This window comes from Antedon bifida, chromosome 6 (assembly GCF_963402885.1).
Source record: "Antedon bifida chromosome 6, ecAntBifi1.1, whole genome shotgun sequence".
NCBI lineage: Eukaryota > Metazoa > Echinodermata > Crinoidea > Comatulida > Antedonidae > Antedon > Antedon bifida.
The window spans coordinates 21,674,917-21,694,879 of NC_136231.1; the positions used below are offsets into that span (position 1 = coordinate 21,674,917).

The 19,963-nt window shown below is 31.4% G+C and overlaps 1 protein-coding gene across 1 annotated transcript in view; it reads right to left on the reverse strand.

Moving 5' to 3' along the window:
- The window catches only part of LOC144845722 (uncharacterized), a 79,427-nt gene that overhangs the window by 24,041 nt on the left and 35,423 nt on the right, over nucleotides 1-19,963 (reverse strand). Inside the window, exons 44-78 of the mRNA XM_078703150.1 lie at nucleotides 19,576-19,671; nucleotides 19,360-19,473; nucleotides 18,475-18,658; nucleotides 17,926-18,182; nucleotides 17,319-17,458; nucleotides 16,818-16,965; nucleotides 16,524-16,622; nucleotides 16,137-16,250; nucleotides 15,707-15,884; nucleotides 14,996-15,252; nucleotides 14,376-14,518; nucleotides 12,928-13,090; nucleotides 11,927-12,274; nucleotides 11,572-11,676; nucleotides 11,268-11,375; nucleotides 10,433-10,744; nucleotides 9,718-10,074; nucleotides 9,107-9,214; nucleotides 8,760-8,924; nucleotides 8,241-8,424; nucleotides 7,501-7,896; nucleotides 6,584-7,281; nucleotides 6,175-6,300; nucleotides 5,554-5,727; nucleotides 5,182-5,355; nucleotides 4,941-5,069; nucleotides 4,734-4,856; nucleotides 4,068-4,228; nucleotides 3,625-3,792; nucleotides 2,998-3,189; nucleotides 2,283-2,781; nucleotides 1,783-1,968; nucleotides 1,249-1,368; nucleotides 884-1,080; nucleotides 528-615 (exon numbers count right to left, since the gene is read on the reverse strand). Coding sequence (XP_078559276.1) covers nucleotides 528-615; nucleotides 884-1,080; nucleotides 1,249-1,368; nucleotides 1,783-1,968; nucleotides 2,283-2,781; nucleotides 2,998-3,189; nucleotides 3,625-3,792; nucleotides 4,068-4,228; nucleotides 4,734-4,856; nucleotides 4,941-5,069; nucleotides 5,182-5,355; nucleotides 5,554-5,727; nucleotides 6,175-6,300; nucleotides 6,584-7,281; nucleotides 7,501-7,896; nucleotides 8,241-8,424; nucleotides 8,760-8,924; nucleotides 9,107-9,214; nucleotides 9,718-10,074; nucleotides 10,433-10,744; nucleotides 11,268-11,375; nucleotides 11,572-11,676; nucleotides 11,927-12,274; nucleotides 12,928-13,090; nucleotides 14,376-14,518; nucleotides 14,996-15,252; nucleotides 15,707-15,884; nucleotides 16,137-16,250; nucleotides 16,524-16,622; nucleotides 16,818-16,965; nucleotides 17,319-17,458; nucleotides 17,926-18,182; nucleotides 18,475-18,658; nucleotides 19,360-19,473; nucleotides 19,576-19,671 — 7,011 coding nt within the window. The remainder of the gene's footprint in view (nucleotides 1-527; nucleotides 616-883; nucleotides 1,081-1,248; nucleotides 1,369-1,782; nucleotides 1,969-2,282; nucleotides 2,782-2,997; nucleotides 3,190-3,624; nucleotides 3,793-4,067; nucleotides 4,229-4,733; nucleotides 4,857-4,940; nucleotides 5,070-5,181; nucleotides 5,356-5,553; nucleotides 5,728-6,174; nucleotides 6,301-6,583; nucleotides 7,282-7,500; nucleotides 7,897-8,240; nucleotides 8,425-8,759; nucleotides 8,925-9,106; nucleotides 9,215-9,717; nucleotides 10,075-10,432; nucleotides 10,745-11,267; nucleotides 11,376-11,571; nucleotides 11,677-11,926; nucleotides 12,275-12,927; nucleotides 13,091-14,375; nucleotides 14,519-14,995; nucleotides 15,253-15,706; nucleotides 15,885-16,136; nucleotides 16,251-16,523; nucleotides 16,623-16,817; nucleotides 16,966-17,318; nucleotides 17,459-17,925; nucleotides 18,183-18,474; nucleotides 18,659-19,359; nucleotides 19,474-19,575; nucleotides 19,672-19,963) is intronic.

Below are 19,963 nucleotides of genomic sequence, written 5' to 3' on the forward strand. Positions count from 1 at the left end.
TCATTATCTTTCTTTTCTTATCTATTCACTGCCGTACATATGTTCATTAAAAAACAAATCAAATAAAAACCAAAAAGTAACAGCAAGCCAAACGATTTTGGCATGTCAATGTGGATTCACTTGAAATCTGAGTAATTAACTGAAGCTTACTTGACTGCGGCGGAAATTTATTTCGGATTTGATGTGTTTTCAGTTTAAGAAGCTACATTTTCAGGAATGCTTTAATATTATCTGTTTTATTCTTGCTATTTGGGAAGATAAACTTCATGAACATTTCATTGTAGTACTATGCTTACGCTTACTAAATAAATCCCTGGTCTGGCACTAACTTTTTTTATAGATGTTATTGTAAAGTTTATACTACAAGTTAAGAATCTAATATGTACACCTACTAGTGTCTAGTAAATTATGTATTATACAAAATCTGGCTTCTCAAGCAAATTGACTCATGCATTATATGTATTGAGGAGTATCAGTGTAGTCCAATACCAATACGACCAAAAATATGATGTGAAAGAAGATAATACCTTCATTGAGACTAGATTTATTTACTGCAATGCTTCCATTAACCAAAATATCAAAGTCAGTTGCATCGTCATTCAACGTCATTTGTACCTGTGTGTAAATGTATAGAAGATAAACAATTAGTAAATATTTAGTTAGAGTTCAGATATTGCAATAGGCACTACACTACAAACAAGTCTAGGTAAAATCAATCACAAAGTAAAATATCATTCTTATTAGTTCAATGGATAACTTTAAGAAAATTAACGAACATTTTTATTATTATATTTCACAAAAAAAAGTGGTCCATAAACGTTATTGTGTAATTTACAAAATCAATTTAAATACACTATAAAATCAGTACGTAATGTTAACTTACCGTTGTTGGGCCTCCATTAGCTACAAATGCTGAAAATATTGTTGCCTGTACATCTTCCTCACTCTTAGGCTTTTGCATTCTTCCTTGCAGTATAAATTCACCATCGTTGACGGTGGCAAGAACAAATTCTCCAATACCGTTACAAGTATACTCGAGGCCATCAAGTGTACGGATGTGAGGATCACCAAACATCCAACCTATAACAAATTAATGATAACACTTTTTGTATAAAAATTATATTAAGTCATCGCAATACTAACCTAATCTATATTAGATAATTTCACTCACAGTGGGATTTTAAAATTACATTTTGCTTTTATTACTTTCACCTTTTGTTGATGGTAATTTACGATAATTGTAATTACCTGTGTTAGGAGGAATATATCCTCCACATGTTCCTTTAGGTCTAACTTCAGAATACAGGTCACAGTAGTACGGGTCATTAGACTTTTCACAACATACATAACGAGGAATCAAATCAAGATCTAAAAAAAATCGTTTTAAATAATAAATAGGCGTACTTAAGATGCTAAACACCAAATGAACCAGAATCAATAAGTAATCGTTTTGTGACATACATACTAATATACATTTTCTTTATACCACGTGCATGCGTCCGTATAATATGTTTTATGTTTATGCTTAGGACTACAAAGACAAGCCACTTTGGCTTCTGTGTATCTTAACCCATAAACTTTGTAAAATATTGAATATTGAATAAATGTTGTTGTATTCTCCCAAAAAAAAAAAATAATACTCCTAAAATAATCACAATAACGACAGTTATAAGATTAAACATGCGCTTATTTGCAATGGTTCACGTTCAAAACTTGAGAATATGATCATCAGTTAATTTAATTTTAATTAATGTTTTATAATACATTAAATACAGTACTTACAAAACCAATATAAATAAGCCAAAAAATTAAAGAATGGCCCTTCAACAAATTGATATCTCTGAACAAAGCTGCTAGTAAACACGTTGTTTTCATATCCTTCAATAAGTGATCCATCTGCCCTATAGCAACACATCATACCTGCTCCATACACTGTCGACACCTGGGTTTGTAGGCAGAATGGAGTACCTAAAGTGTAACAAATCATGCAATCGTAATCTAATTTATACCTAACAATATTCCAAACAATATTCCAATGTTCAGGTTTATAATATAGCAATAATATTTGTTTAAAAATGTATAAATTGATGTATGATTCGTTAGAACTCAAGTTGAAATGCAGCTTCTAATTCTGTCCTTGACAAGAAATTCTAACTCTGGTTTTTCGTCCTGATTAATTTTATTATTTATGTATGAATAATTTTACTGTATTGATATCTATAGAGAAATAAATAAACAAATTATTTGTGATTTCAATAAAAACGAATTGTAAATGTCCTTACCTGTTATGTTATTAATGTCATTAAGTAGTTCAGGAGAAAGTTCATTATTTCCATTGTTATTTGCATCTTCATTTCTGTTTCCATTTCCGCGTTGACTGTTGCCAAACCCAAGATCATTTGATCCCTGGCCAAACGCACAAGGGCATGTTCCAAGACCTTCTGCCCAAAACAAGTTATCATATTCAGTTTGCCTCCAATCCATGCAATATTGTCTATAATTGATAGTATATTCGTTGTTATCTTCAAGTCGAAAGAACCACTGCCCATTAAAGTCCGTGTTACTTGTTAATTCAGGGGTGTATCTTGAGTCCTCAGTTGGGAACATGCTGGAATTTAACTGAGCATTGTAATACTCCCCATATGCACCAACTCCGTATCCAATCACAACATTCTTCTGTGCAAGGACAGTGGGGTCCCATAGCATTCCACCTATCTTATAGTTAAAGATAGCAAAACTATAAACACCATCTGTGAGAAGAGCTGCTTGAAATGTCGCTGTCTGAAAAACACGATTATTCCAACTACTATATATTTTTTTGAGTAATGGCATTATCAAAACATTATTTCATAATTTATTTTCAACATTACAAATTATACTTCAATATATTGTAATTAAACGGAAACTATTTAACCCTAGACGTTCTTCAATTAGTTCAGTGTATCGATAATTAATATATTTAAAGTTATTGAATGGGGGTGAATGTAGTTTACTTACATTTTCAGCATTGTTTACCACGGGATACTGTGGTACTCTGTCCCATGTGACTACAAGCATCCAAGTAGCATTAAATGAATAATCATTAGGAAGTGTATTTGTACCAAGAAATGTGTTGACACGAGATGATCCTTCAGACAACATTTCTTCCTCACGATCTGTAGCTGCAGAGCTAAAGCTTCGGCTATAAACCTGTTAAAATACAAGTCAATACTACATTTTGTATCTCTAATGTCAATTTTTAAATGGAATATAATAATTAGATACATTATTTGGTTTTAAAAATCAATAAAAATGGTTTCCTCTAAGACTAAAACTAGCTGTGACATAAATAATATCAATAGAAAATCAATAAGCTTAAAAATTGACTAGAAAATATTAGATATTTTTTCCAACTCTAATTTATGTTCAATAGCCTACTCAGTATATTTTGCTTAAAGAAACTTTATCCATCAATCACAAACTCGAGTATTGGAGTTAATAATTTCCAATAAAAACTGTGTGAACTAATGGTAGACTGATTAGTGATGGTTTCATATCATGTTGTAGTAAAGCATAAACTTGACGATATGATACCTAATGTGTATCCGTAACAGTTATATTGATAAACACATTTAAATCACCTACACTGTAGAATACGTTTCCAATGTCACTGTTGGATAAATCAGAATCAGCCCAGAATGGTGCAATGACTTTATGTGTAAAGGTACTTCCAAGACCACCATCAGGAGGATTAGCGAATCCATATTTTTGTTCGTTTTCTCTAGACAGAGATATCACGCCATTTTCCGTAAACTACAACAGGAAGAAAATGAAAAGTATTGACTAAGTTATGTTAGTAAACTTGTCATTGATTTTCGTTTTATGAAATTTGTAAAATATAAAAAATGTGATTCTGACATATTTCGATTTTCAGACCACAGATGTAGTACAACCACAAAACTGTTGCCATATTTTAAACTTCACCTACTCCAAGGACATTTTATGATATGGCAGGCCTATTGCAAAATGTAACATTGATAAAAGGTACAGATTCAAGTTTAATAAAATATAGAGTGAATAACACTTACATACATACTGTAAAAGAAATCACCATAGAATGGAAAACCATTTGTAGGTCTAAAAGTTGGTGATATCTTTTCTGGTAATTCATCATCTCCTGATGGTAATACGTATTCAGCAGTAAGATTATAATCACCTTGGTCTAATCCCCACAAGAAGAAATAATCAGCTGAAATAAAAATATAAGTATAAATAATTAGTTCAAAGTCTTTGATAAGAAATTGTTCCACTGTATATTCAACCCTAGTCTATCGACAATGATACTATTGTAACAAGTGTAATATTTATCGTTTGTGTTTTGTCCATATTTTTAACACGACCGTCCAATTGTACTTTTCATTTTTTTTTTGTACGAAAATAAAATATTCCCGCGTACGTAAAAAAAATCAAAGACCAACCTTCGTGAAATTCAATATCACTACCTATTTTTTGTTTTGCATTAGGCCTACAGCCAAGACAACACACTTAAATTGGTTTCAGATCATTTGTATGATTTTAAATATTTAATGGGAACAAGTATACAAGATGTTGAATAGTTGATAAAGCATTAGGCTAGATCAGTTTCAGCTGCCTGATGATTTTTCTTATCGACAATCTGCCTCTAAACTATAATTTAGGCCTAGCTATATTAGGAATAAGCCTATGAATGTGTTATATACAACAGCGTATTATACCTTCACATGTAAATCCGTCACCAATGAAATCTTCAGTACATTCACATGTATAGCTTCCAGCAGTATTGACACAGCTACTTCCAACTTCTGCACAGTTGTTGTCTTGTAAACATTCATTCACATCTTAGTAACAAGAATAAAAGTTCTGAAGAATATGTCATGACTTTGAATTAGGTAATAAATATATACAAAATATGATATATTTACCATCACATTGTAATCCATCGACATTGAGGTTATACCCATCAGGGCATTCACATTGGTAACTACCGTCTTCATTAATACAAGTTCCTATTGGATCACAGCTATGGCTGCTTTGTGTACATTCATCAATATCTTAAAATAATAAGTAAACATATTTTATAATTATCAACACATTGAAAATCTAAGCTAGAAAGCCATAACGATTATTCTAATAATAGCATTGTAAAAAAATCATAACACTTACCTCTACATCTACGAGGTAGGGGCCGACTGTACATGCCGTCATTGCATGTTGACATTGTTGCACGACTTGGCAATAATTCATAACCTGTACGTTCACATGAAAACTCCACTACTTCACCATGTATCGAAGACCCTGTTATATTAACTCCCTCAATATAAAGTAGTTCACAGTTAGCTGAAGGAAAATTGTATTCGTTCAATTTGTATTGATATACTGTAGCATGGAATCAATTATATAGTAAACAAATATATTGATAGAAATAAAGACATTTATTTGTCATCAATAAAAAATCAGTGTAAATTTCATCAAAGCAACACAGTATACTAAATCTACAAATGTAATTTTTTCCAAGACACATATCATACCACTTACCAAAGCATTCTGGAAATTGAAATTCACCGTCGAGACACTCACTAACTGATTCACCAACCAAAGTATATCCTTGTCGACAGGAATATGTTATGTTCTCTCCAGATGCAAAGTTATACTGATATCCGCCTACTATGACATTGTCTGGGATTATATAGTAAGACCATGTGCACATACCTAAGAGAAAGAATAATGATGACCGTACATAATTGCACAATTGCAATACAATAAATGTTTGTACTTTTTATTCTTATAGTGTTTTTATTTCATGGTAAAGGAATAATGTGAAAGAAGGAACTGCTTAAATCATACAAGTTAACATAATTTGAACTTGGAATCACATATATTTAATGTAACATTTGTTTGATATCATTTCCCTATTAATCTAAACATCAAACGGTATAAGTTTTTATTTTCATATTCTTAAAAACTAGGTTAAGATCTCAATTATGCTAGTGATAAAAGAATGTTCCCTAAACCTTATTTCGATTTTTATTAGATGGAAATTACAATATTGATTAGGAAAGGGTCGTTCAAACATTAGTTTAATTGTGATGTATCATAATCTTGTATACATATTGTGTTGAGATGAATAGTTTATGAAGGTATAACTTAAAAACATACTTGAACAAAGTTCTGGATCTTCATCAAGATTGCCTGGGCAGTCGTAATAATAGTTATCACAAACGTAATACTCTGGAATACATATAGAACTGGATGGGCAACGATATTCATCGGGACCACACGTAACTGCAACAAGCAAGATTAGTTTATTATTTGCATTAACTAGAAGTGGTGAATGTTTAAAACAACCAGTAATTAACATAACTGCATTTGAGCTTTTGGAGCGTGTTTAAAAAACCGAGGAATTTGTACAAAACAATAAGTACAATAAATAATGATCCTAAACACGTATGTTTTAATTTCACTTAATAATTACTAATACCAATAAGCAAAAATATAAAAAAATATATAAAATGTATCCTCTATACAATTTTATTGACAATTAAATTATATTAATATATAATATTACCTGGTTGAGTTGTTTCAAAAGTAGTTGGCTCAGCGGTAGTAGTTGGTTTAGTCGTTTCAACAGTAGTTGACTCAGCGGTAGTAGTTGGTTTAGTCGTTTCAACAGTAGTTGACTCAGCGGTAGTAGTTGGTTTAGTTGTTTCAACAGTGGTTGGTTCAGCGGTAGTAGTTGGTTTAGTTGTTTCAACAGTAGTTGGCTCAGCGGTAGTAGTTGGTTTAGTTGTTTCAACAGTGGTTGGTTCAGCGGTAGTAGTTGGTTTAGTCGTTTCAACAGTAGTCGGCTCAGCGGTAGTAGTTAGTTTAGTCGTTTCAACAGTAGTCGGCTCAACATCAGTAGTTGGTTTAGTTGTTTCATCAGTATTTACATCAGCAGTTGGTTTAGTTGTTTCTAAAGTAATTGTTTTTGCTGTGGTAGGTTGTGTTTCTACAGTAGTTATACCTGAACCAGATGTTGATTCAAAACCAGTATTTGGTTGAGTTCCAATGGTAGTTGGTTTTACTGTACAGTTAATTACAATACGCATCTCATCGCAATTATTTTCCAAACACATGCCATATGTGGATGATGTCAGGTTGGTTGTAAAAATGCTGTCCGAACAAATTGTCGAAACAGACACCGTTTCATTGACATATGCAGGTACACACACACTCCCATTGCTGTTTGTATATACTGTAGATAATCCGGAATTATCATAAATTCTGTATAAAATAAAATATATATGCTATAGTTAACTAAATAATTTATAAACATAGGCTACACTATAATCTAAAATCAAAGGTTACGAAAGCTGAATGTTTGAAATAAAAGGAGTATATTATATCATTATTATATTGTTTGTTAGTATTGATTGGTGATGGTTCGAATTGTGTGTGTTGCTTTTATTGTATATATTACTGATTACAATATATTGTACTTACGTTATTTGGTAGTTAGGTAATGTTGTAAGACACTCTTTGTCCATGCAGGCCTCAATAATTAAACAACCTCTGTCTAACATGCATTCCAATTCATCGCTACCATCACTACAATCAGCGTTACCGTCACACTGTGCATCTTCATCTATGCATTCACCATTTTCACATACAAATCCAGTGCAAGTCTGACATCCTATGACAAACAGGATATCTGTACAGTCGTTTGACGAGCATTCTGCAGTCGTATTTGATGTTTGTATTGTATAAGATGCATTGTAATTTAGATATGAACATTCAGTTGAAACTTCTACCGTAGATCCTACACTGACCGTTATACAAACAAAACCTAATATATCTGTCTTTGCATTGGCATAAAAGCGGTGGTCTATACCAAAAACTCTGTAATAAAAAGAAACGTGAAAGCAACTACAATAAAATAACCTCCTGTTATTGCCGAATTTCTTTTGCTGTTGGTTAGGTTTGGAAATAAAATAAAAATAAAACAATAAAATAAGTATTGCTGTTACTACATATTATTTTACCTTATTCAAACTTATTTTTATAAGAACAAAAGCACTACTACTGTATTCCGTTATAACAATCTACAAAGATTATTGCCTAAAATAAATTAAAGACAATATTAACAGAAAGTCATTATAAGATTACATCTCAGATTCTGATAAAAAAAATTGAAAATCATATAAAAAGCAATGAGGTATTAAAATATTAAAAATAGTATTTACTCGACTGTTTGTAAAGGTATCGGTTGAGAACAGTTGACATCTTCGCATACTCTGACTGCTACACAGGTTGAATTTTCAATTAGAAAACCTGCTTGCCAAAATGACAAATGAGGAAATTCAGCAACCCAGTATAGTGCTTCATTACTTAAAACCACGTCTCCGTAACTATACGGTGACCATGCGCCTATTAAATGGTAAAGAGAAGAAATGTAACATACAATAACCCACAATGAGTAATCTAGATCCAAGGGAATGAAAAATGAGTTGTAAAGTCATTAAACAAAATAATTAGGTTATGCTATTATATACAATACAACCAGCATTGAATTCCAAATTAACAACACTCAGAGTAATCAAACAGACCGAGGATAAGTAAAAACAACGAATACTATGGTTTTACAAACTACAGTTTGTGTGGGCTTTGAAAAAACCTGAAACAAATATGTTTTCCTTAAAAACGCAAACTGAGGATGCTAACAGTTACAATTATTATTACATACACATCTTTCACAATATTACCTTTCCGTTTTTCAAAATACAAAGACTGAATTCTATCACCGGCTTTCACTGCATTAGATGTAATTGGTACTTTCACTGTTATCGGTTTATTAACAGCAATTACTTCCCCACTTTGAACGTCTGTTAATGTTAGTTCAATGATAACAACCGATGAAATAGAAATACCTAAATATAAGTTTTTAAAAAAAGAACATTTATTTATCAAATTAAATCGAATAAATTAAATAACACATTTATTTCTTAAATGAAAAAAAAAACTACTTTTATTATATATACAAAATATCAGAATTCATTACATTTATATATTTGTTATTTTATCAATTTACTATTGCTAGAATGATTCTTACCTCCAACATTTACCAACACTGGGATATTTTCGAATTGAGATGAGTCAGAAAGGTCTGGTACATTTAATGAAATACTAATGTTTGTTCCATTAGGACTGTTAATGCTTCCTAAATATGACAAAAAATGAAAATAATTAGTTTGCTCCGTCTTATAGTAAGAGGACGCACAGAGGAGTAGGCGCACCATATCGATGCAATGTACTATACGAAAATGATATTTAATTTTACAAATAATTGGTAACCAACGAGATAATCTACCTGCTGTTGCTAAAAAAAAATATTTTAAAAAACAATTAGAATGTCTAGATATTATTTGTTAACAAGATCTTCACAAACATATATTTGGATCAAAGCTACTAAAGGGAGTAAATGCGGAATTGTGATGTGAAAACTAAGATTTAAGAATGAAATAAAATGTGGGTTGAAATTGTGTATTTTTGCAATACAAATACATCTATCTCTACAAGTCATAGTCTATTCAGCAGTGAATATCCAACGCTCACTTTGTATTCATTAATTAAGTGAATATAACAATCTTGCTTAATTAAACTTTTGAGCACAGTTAAATCAACATAATATCAATACATTTTAAATAGCTGTAAGCTATTTACCCGCTGGCAAGTGAATGAAAACTGGTGATCCAGAAGCGGTTGTTACTATTATGTCTTGTGCTATCCCTTGGTCAACAAGTTTGATCGTTTGATCATTTTCTAACGGTATAAGTGCAAACTCAATTGTAGGAAGATTAGAACTCATGCATTCGAGAGTTGACCATGCTTTACTCAGTTCTTGATACCCATGTACTCCTACATATATTACACCATTTGAATTTCCAGGAACATTAAACACATGATTTGAGCCTTCGTAAACAATAAATGATTTCCCGTCTCTGTGTTCCGTCGCTATGATAGTAACATTAACTACACTTATCCAAGGAACTCCAGAAACACTAACAGTCGCAACAGATTCTAAATGAAAAGAGAATGAAAAGTTTCACTTATAGTAACTCATAAGAATACATTTCCTACTTCATTGTAAATGGTCGCTGCAAATAGTGTACATATGAACATTCATTATCTGTTTTGTAACACACCTACTGTTATAAAATAAACTTGTATTCAATTTATCCAACCTAACTCATTCACGAAGTCTGGGCCGAAGCTAGGTCATTCAAACAGAATACAAGAATACACTGAGGTTTTGATTAGTTACAGCTGGTAATTGAATTCATCATGTGGTTTAGTAGGCCTATCGATTAGAGTTTGATAAAAATATAGGCCATGCATATTTTTGAAATAATTTATCGTTGCATGATATTATTAATACCTGGATGCTCTAGTTCTAAACTGAATGAACACGAGTCTGAGTTCGTAGATACTGTTCGACACGTGACTGATTGAATGTCGTCATTCCAGCAATATACTCGTGCATACTGTCCATCTTCTCCATATGCTACTGGACGTTGATATTTATTTAAATCATCACATGGTACACCAACTGATTCGGGGCAATACGGAATGGATGCATTGTTAACACAGTTATTTTCATCTTCTGCCCCATAACAATGAATGATATTATCACAAACATATGAAGATGGTATACATCCATTTGAACAAGGGAATTCTTCTTCTTTGCAATCTATTCAATCACAAATTACAATAATATATTATTATGATATAGAATTAGCACACAATGCTATTGTAATTAGACATGTATATAGTGGTGATTAATAAATATAATAAGTCTAAAATCGTCAATACATTTCTATCTGTATATAGTCTAAAAATAGATGAGTTTGTAAAGAAAAAATTATATTTTTTAAAGAAATGAAGCAATGAAAAGAATATCAATATCAAAGAAAGAATATCAATTTGCTTTGTATTTATATTGTTGACTACAATAAAATCTTATACTTTCAATAAAAACAAGTAAAGTGATCAGAAGCATTAATGAATAACACAGAAGATTATTCAAGTCATTATAAAGACGGCCCAAGTTTTCAGGAACCATATGTACTCCGTTTCCGTAAGCAAAATTAAATCATCACAAAGGATCTCGACATGTCACCCGTGATATAAGGAATGGGGTTTAGTGTGCATTGGTATGAATATGAATCTGCAAAATAAATCTCTCAGATCAAGATATTCCTTAAGTGTTTTACCACAATTCGTTTCATCACTGTCATCAATGCAATTCGAAACACCATTACATCTTTCCCAGAATGGAATGCATTCGCCACTGGTACAATTAAATTCGTTGAAATCACACACTGAAACAAAATAATATTATTAACAACTAATCCATTATTATATAAATAATTCATGTTTATGTGTCAAAATATTGCCTTTTATATTTAACGAGGCGGTAAAAGACATTTGGAAATTCAACAAATTAAAATATTCTTCACATTCAACAAATACAACAGATGAACTATTGTTTTTATACTTTTCATTAATAGACATTACCGCTGCAGTCTTGTTCATCTCGCTTATTATCGCAATCATAATTTCCATCACAGAACCAACATAATGGAACCGTTTGTTGACTTTCACCCGAACAGCTGAATAATTCTAATAAAAGAAAAACGTTATACAAGGTTACAATTCAAAGTATACCGTTGTTTCGACATATAAAGTCAATTTTAAGTTACAACAAATTAACTATACTAATACTTTAAACATGAATTATATATGCAATGATTCAAGTATACATTATATGATACACTTGGTATTTTGCATTCTCAATAATAATATGTAGTGAGTGAAGAACCAGTCTTCAAAGGTGTGCCTATATTATAACATTTTAACACATTTAGCCTACCGTCTCTGTTAACTGCCCAAATCCGAGCTTGAAAATAATCCTGTGGGCTTGAAACGTTGCTACTAAATGAAATGCGTAATCGATTATTAACAGATGATAAACTCGGAGGGTGGATGCTATTAAAAATGAATACAGAGTCACTGCTGTTATCTGGAGACAAATCAATTGTAACTTTGGCACAACAAACTTCTAAGTGGAACTCGGTAAAATAGAGAAAAACAACTTGACCATATTGTGCGATAATATCCCAAGAACACTGTCGATCGTACGGGTAAGGGTTTGGGAAAACAGGAATGAGGAATTCCAGTACTCCATTATATTCCAAAAAGTGTTCAGTTGCACCACATGCTACAATAACAATATTAGAAAAATAATCATTAGAAATAATAATAATAATAATATATTATAGAAATTGCAACATGATAGAGACAATTAGGATATTAAGATATTTATATTGGATTACCTAATTCAAAAATCAAATATAAACAATTGCTATGTGTTTTTTTTCTATAATAAAAAGAGAAACTCGTTTTCAGTCATCAAATTAAACCAATGACTCGTTTTAATATGTTTACGGTATATCAGAAATAAAACATGGTGCGATGATTCGTCATAAAATATGGTAGATTACTTAAAAGTAATAATGAAACTATTGTGAATATATTTTTTAAAGGTTAAACTTGACAAGAGTATTTTTTCTTTAACCTCCTATGACCATTTTAAAAGTTGATGTTTTGCTTGTTTATTTTTTATTGTTGGCAATAAGGTGATGAAATGAAACATCGCAGAACAACTACTGTAAAATAAGATAAGGTATTTTAAGGTACAACTTCTTTGTACTATTTTATATAATTATATTTACATTTCTAGGTCCAGAATACACTATATAATACTAAATAAAGGTGTGTGTATAAGCATAGTTATTAAGGTAGTTCACATGTTTTACGCGGTTTGTTTTTAATGTAAAAATTGTTATAAATAAAATTGTTGGCAATACTTACTATGTTGCTGTATTGTGTCTTTAATGAAGTCTGTAAATCTTGACACTCTAGCGTATACACCAGGTCTATTTGGTCGAGCACAACCAACTCCCCAGCTTACGACACCGACAAGATCCCATGTATCGTCCTGCGATTGGCACATCAAAGGGCCACCACTATCACCCTACGATAAATAATGAGCAAAATATAATTACAACAAAAACATAATCAAATGCCATAAAAGAGCGGTAATAATTAACGTCTCCGTAAAATGCTTATTAAAAAATAACTAGAGTATACATAATACGATACGATACGATACGATAAAACGTTATTGTCACAACGGCAAAAATATACAGCTATGAGATATAGGTCCTTAAGTACTCTCGAGTTAGTATAAATATAACATAAATAACAAGACTAAATAAAAAATAAACAGGGAAATGTAACAGAAACATGAGTAATTTGCGGACTAGCGTTTGAAATCTCTATTATACAACCTGATAGATATGTGTTTCTAAATTTATTTGTTTTTGTATTTTGAGTGCACCAATCGACAAAAGAATTAACATATTCCTTATATACATCTAAGTTATTATTGTCATCGATTAAACCTGCTAAACAAGTGTCATCTGCAAATTTAATAGAGAAGCATTTAGCTTGGTCAATAACAGGAGGTACAGAATCATTAGAGTAAAGTAAAAAAAGGAGGGGCGACAGTGAACAGCCCTGAAGAGCACCAGTAATACAAGGCAAACAACCAGAAACCGAATCATTGAATGTGACCGACTGCTTTCTGTTGTTTAGAAAATCAGATACCCACAGATTCAGTACAGGATCAACATCCATCAACTTCAGCTTGTTAATTAAGAGGTGTGGCTGAATAGTGTTGAATGCCGAGGAGAAATCTAAGAACAATATTCTAGCATGTGACCTGGGCCTGTCAAGATGCTTCGCAACCTTGTGGGTAAGCGTAATTACCGCGTCTTCAACACTGCGATTTTTCCTACAAGCAAATTGATGACTGTCATAATAAATGATAAGTTTCTAAAGTCAACTTAGATTTGATTTTTCTAGGCACTTCATAGGAATTGCTGTTAAAGCTATCGGTCTATAATCATTTAATCTGCTAGATTTACTAATCTTAGGTATAGGGATAATGTTAGACAGTTTCCACAAACTGGAAATCTTAAAGGTATCCAAAGGCCATTGAAAAGGATATTGAAATATTGCACTTAATTCTTTAAAACATGAATTTAAAATTCTACCAGAGACACAGTCTGGTCCAGCTTCCTTTTTATGTTTAACATTCCTTAAGCTACGTTCAACATCACTGAGATCAATCATGACTCTTATCATGATCATTGACATCACTAAGGATATCAGATACAATATCCTGCCTTTCATTGCTAAAGAAATAGATATATCATATATCAATATGTTAGCTGTTTTAAACTATTTTAACTTACCTGGCATGAATCTACTCCACCTTCCAAAAAACCAGCACACACCATGTTTTCCGTAATCGTGTTGTAACTGTCTAAAAGGTCACCACAGTCGTCATTGCTCAGTAGTTGAACAGTTGCATCTTGTAGTTCATTTGACGATGCGCCTTGTTTAGAACATAGATATTTAGTTCGTGTGTGTTTTTTTATATGAATTTATGCTGATTGTGAACGTTAGAGCCAAACACATACACTCACGTCACTTATCGTAACTAGATTATGCGCATACACGAAATTGTTCACACGTGAATTAGTTTCTCACTAAAATTGTACCAACGTCCAAGCTAACTAGTAGGTCTATATAATGTACTTTGATATTATTTAAATTAATTTTTACATGATTTGATTTGATATCTTCTAAAAGAAATGGAAGTTGAGCTCGATGGGCATGTAGTTGCTCTTTCTTTTTGTCCATATTTCAATATGTTATATAATATGTCTACTATATTTTCTTATGGATGCATTAAAGAATCATAGTTACTTAGTAACATATTATGGTTGCTTCCGTTCTATTTTTTATATCTTTAAAATACCAATCATTAAATATTCAGCTTGAACTAGATCAAACATCGTTCATAACTCACCATATTCTGACAAATCACCCCATCCTGCTATTTTACAAAATGTGCCCGGTGGATACTGCTTGTCACCATAACAAATTGGCTGAACAAATTGGTTAAATTCTATCGGTGAATCGAGCTTAAGTAATGCGATGTCATTATCATAGTATGCACTGTGATAATCTGGATGACCTATAGCAGAAACTTCCACACTAATTTTAAAAACTGATGACGATTCGTCCAATAATGTTGTACCAGCCACTAAGGTATAAATAGGACCACTGAAATATATAAATAAACATTATATAAAATAGTAATGTAAGTTATAACATTATCAATCTTTGTAGATGAATAATTCAGGTGCCAGAGGAAATATGGCTATTGATGATCATATAAACCCCGTTATGTAATATATTTATTTCTCTTTCTAAAATTTCATTAATGCAAAAAAAAAATATTCTGGGTCCTGAAAAGCACAATTATCCCCAATTTTTAATAATTATTGTAAATATTATACGAACTAAACACAATTTTCTTTCATGATCAAAATTGTCTAAAATATGTAATAAAGTAAAGTATACTAGGCCAACACTATAATATGTTAGCATAATGTGTAGTAAACACGCTACCATAGAATGTTTAAACATTCCAATAATTCAAAGTGATTAAAATGTAATGAAAGAAATGAAGAATAAAGAAAGATAATAATAAGTAATCACGTGTATGTCTACTTACAGGCAGTGAGCAGCAGTTATCGCCCATTGGTCGTTGATTATAGTTGCACCACAATTATGGTCGCCATAATTTGATAATGAACTTATCCATGGCCATTCTCTTGGAAGTGAATCTTGACCACCAACAATTCGAAGGAAGCTTTCTGTGTGTTGCTGGCGTCCACATTCAAAATTAGATGCTAACAAAATTCAAATGTATTTGAAAAATTAATATAACAACTTTTAAGTAAAAACGCTTTAATAAACTAGCTATAACCGTAATTAATTTAAAACATAGCTTGGTTTAGCTGGGGCATGATAGACTTAGTTTACCCACTACGAACAATATACGTCCTTCATTTACTCTTTCTCAAGGCATTATTGACAACATACGCCATATTGATACCGCATAGTATTTAATGCGACCGCTTTATGAAAGCAAAATAACCTACAATCATAACAGCCAATCTCATCCCACCAATCACCACAGTCGTTATTTCCATCGCAGAAAACGGAATCGCCATTATGTAAGCACAAGCCGTTGCTACATCTTGTTGTATTGCATTCTATAATCATAAACGTGTGTACATTTAAAATAACTGTTATAATATGTGGCATGCGTTTAAAATGTTTGTTTGATTAAATTAGCTATAATAAACACTTTATAGGCCTACTTCATAACACATAAAGGGTTCCGTGTGACTCGATTGGTACCGATTTTAAGTATGGATCTATCAAATTCATAGATTTGTATTTGATTATTTCAATTTCTACTTTCTTCTGGGTAATAGGGAACTTTTGATTTACGACTAACGACCTAAAAATGAATAAAATCATACCGCAAGAAGATGGTTCATCAGATAAATCTCTGCAATCTATTTTTCCATTACATACGTAATCTTCTGAAATTACATCACCATTTTCGCATACAAAATATTCTGTAAAAAAATATATCCCTTTTTGTAGACCATGTTCGATGCTGCGGCTGCAATTTATTAAGTTATCCTATATTAAGTTAGCTTATAAAAATGAATAGTACCTGCAATACTATTTTACTGAACAAAATAATGATAAAAATCATAAATAATTGTCAACTAATGACATTGAGAGATAAATGTTGAAATTACTTTTACCTTCATTCACAAATAAATCAATAAATTCTGCAAATCTGTCTATTCTTGTGTATCTTGCAAGTCGCTCAAATTCGCATGAAGAGTCAGGTTCAATTAAAAGGCCAGCAATAAACCAGGTACTATCTTTCCTACACATCAATGGACCCGGCTATAAACATCAATTTAGTTCCATTAAAATTATAATCAATTCTTTAAAAAGTCCTTGTTTGTTGTCAATGCATTGAATTCAAAATAAAGTGAATCTGGTTCAGCATCTGGTTCAGCCGGTTTTGCTGAATAATATATCCCGAATTTAAAACTCATATTAATATTTTTTATCAGTATTGTTATTTCAAGACACTGGTATCAATATACATACTGGCAACACCAAAGATTGAAAAATGTTGATTTAAGATATTTAAAGTCAAATACTAGGATGTATACAAATGGGTAAAAAAAAAGGATGAAAAAGGTATAGAAAAAAAATTACCATTTCTATGTATTTAATGCAAAAAAACTCACTTGACAACGGTGACGTTCAAATTCTTCCTCATTTGCACAGAGTGTACTATTTGAAACATCTGAATTATACCAATAATTGTCACATTCGGTTTGGTTTACAATTGACACCTTGATTTCTTGCATTATATCTGTTGTCGAACCTGAAAAATGTTAGCATATTGTCCTACTGTTAAATATATTATTGTGTGTTATTATAGATATGTTTAGCATAAAGAACGACTTACGAAAGAAAGAAAGAAAGAAAGAAGATTAATACAAAAAATAGTTCTATTCTACAAAGTATCAGTTTATGGAATAATCTAAACATATAAAAAAACTCACCACCTAACCTAATTCAAACGATGGCTGACGGGACTAAGATAAACAATTTGGGATTAAAGCGTCTCACAATTAGATATAATTATTAGTTTACAGAACTTCCAAATATGCATATAAGACGTTTTCTTTCTAACGGAGTTAGTGAGAAGTTGAAAAGATAAAAAAAAAAAAAAATAAACTGTTTATCAAGAAATAAAATTGAGATACTATAGTCAACATACATAACTCCGCTTATAATACATTTTCTATTTAGACAAGGTATAATGTGAACAGTATAATAATAACATACCACTGACGTAAATACTTCCCCATCCGGCACTCACACATTCAGTCCCAGATTCAAATTCCTCGCCATAACATGCGGGTTGTATAAATGCACTATAATTCACTGGTCTTGCCAGCTGTACCAAAGCAATGTTATTGTTTGTTGTAGATGACGAACTATATTCTGGATGTGGATATATTTCAGCTATATCTATCTCTTCAAGAAACACCGTTTTCTCAAATCTATCGACCGCACCAAGTCTGACAGAATAGTAGCTATATCTGTAATTTAAATATAAATCTAAATAAAATGCAATTTTTTAGTATGCGTACCATTAACTCTGATATGATAATACTGTTAAATAACTAAACAATATATGGCTGGTATTTCAATCCATAAAATGAAGTGTGTGGTCAAACAAATAGTTTTATAGAATATACATTTTTTTATAGATTATAGAAAAGATTGATTTTGATTTGTAATAGATCACATTATTAGGTTGTTGATTAATTCAACCACTAGAATGACCATGACATGAGCACCGTAATTTAAAAATGTTAAATATATTCTTACACACAGCTGGCTGAAGCCAAAACCCATGTTTCGTTGATTAACACTCCTGCGCATTTATAGGAACCGTAATACTCTATTGTTACTATCCATGGCCACTTTCCAGGAGCTGCATACTTATCGCCAATAGGTTGATTGTCTCCAGATCCAGATAACAATGGCTGTAATCCACATTCCTCATCATTATCTATCAAATCAAAATGATTATATTTTCTTTGACTTCAACTTTGCCTGTGAATTGATTTATCTATTTCAACAATGTTTAACAAGCGTGGTACATCCAGCCGAGCTGTTCATTAGAGATCCACAGAAAAATACGGTATGACAAGACAATGACACTTATATATAAATATCAAAAAAGTTGACTGTTGAAATATTAAAATACCAATTAACTAAATAATATACATAACAAATAATAAGAACTTTTAAAAGGAAATTTAAAGTAGTAAATTATAGTTTATACATAGCACAGGTACTTTCTTTTAACTAAGAATGTGGTATATAGATGTGGGTAGATTTCAGGGTAATAGACGTTTTAGGATAAATGGTATATTGTTTCCAAAGGGTAATTAAAAAGTAAATGTTAGTCAAGAGAGACACTTTATTAAAGTTCCAACCACAGTTATAATTTACACTTTACTTCTGTAGACCAACTGGTATATCTAATAGTGGAACCACAAAAATGTAGGATAGGCTAATTTCTAATTGGCAACCAATAGGAATTCAGAATGTTTTTAGTTGTTTACTAAGATGCATACTAGCACACTTCATTGTTAAATTAGCCGTTCAATAGTTGTACAAACTTTTCCCCCGCTACTCATATGTTACTCAATACAGATATGACAATATGTGTAGCAGGTCGTGCTAAACCTCCAATTTGAAACTTACCTTCCCAACAATCCAATTCATCTGACCAATCACCACAGCTATTTATTCTATCACATCGGCTGGTATTTGAAACACACACTTCGCTGTTACATATGTAATAATCACCAGTACAATCTGTAGAAAAGAAATATTTTGTATTACAGTTTCTGTTTAATCTACATTTAACGTAACAACAATTATACTTTCTGTGAAATAAATAAACTAATTCCCACATACTGCATGACTGTAGTTCATCTGAATAGTCTCTGCAATCAACATGTCCATCGCACACGTTATCCAATGATATCATCTTACCATCACATATGAAATGCTCTATTAAGAAAAACGATGAAAACAATGGCTACAAAGCTGATGTGTATGTAAGTTAATTGTTTTAAGTAATGAAAGTAGTAATAATAACATTGTCACATCTGAAATGCTCTATTAAGAAAAACATAACAAACGCTACTTAAACAAAAAATGCTTTCTAACGTAATGTAAGAATAATAAATGACATGATAAAGCAAATTGATAAGTAGTAATAATTACAGTTTACTATAGCACTTTTACAAACGTTTTAAGCACTTATGCATCGTATTTATATTGCGCTTTAACACAGTAGGCA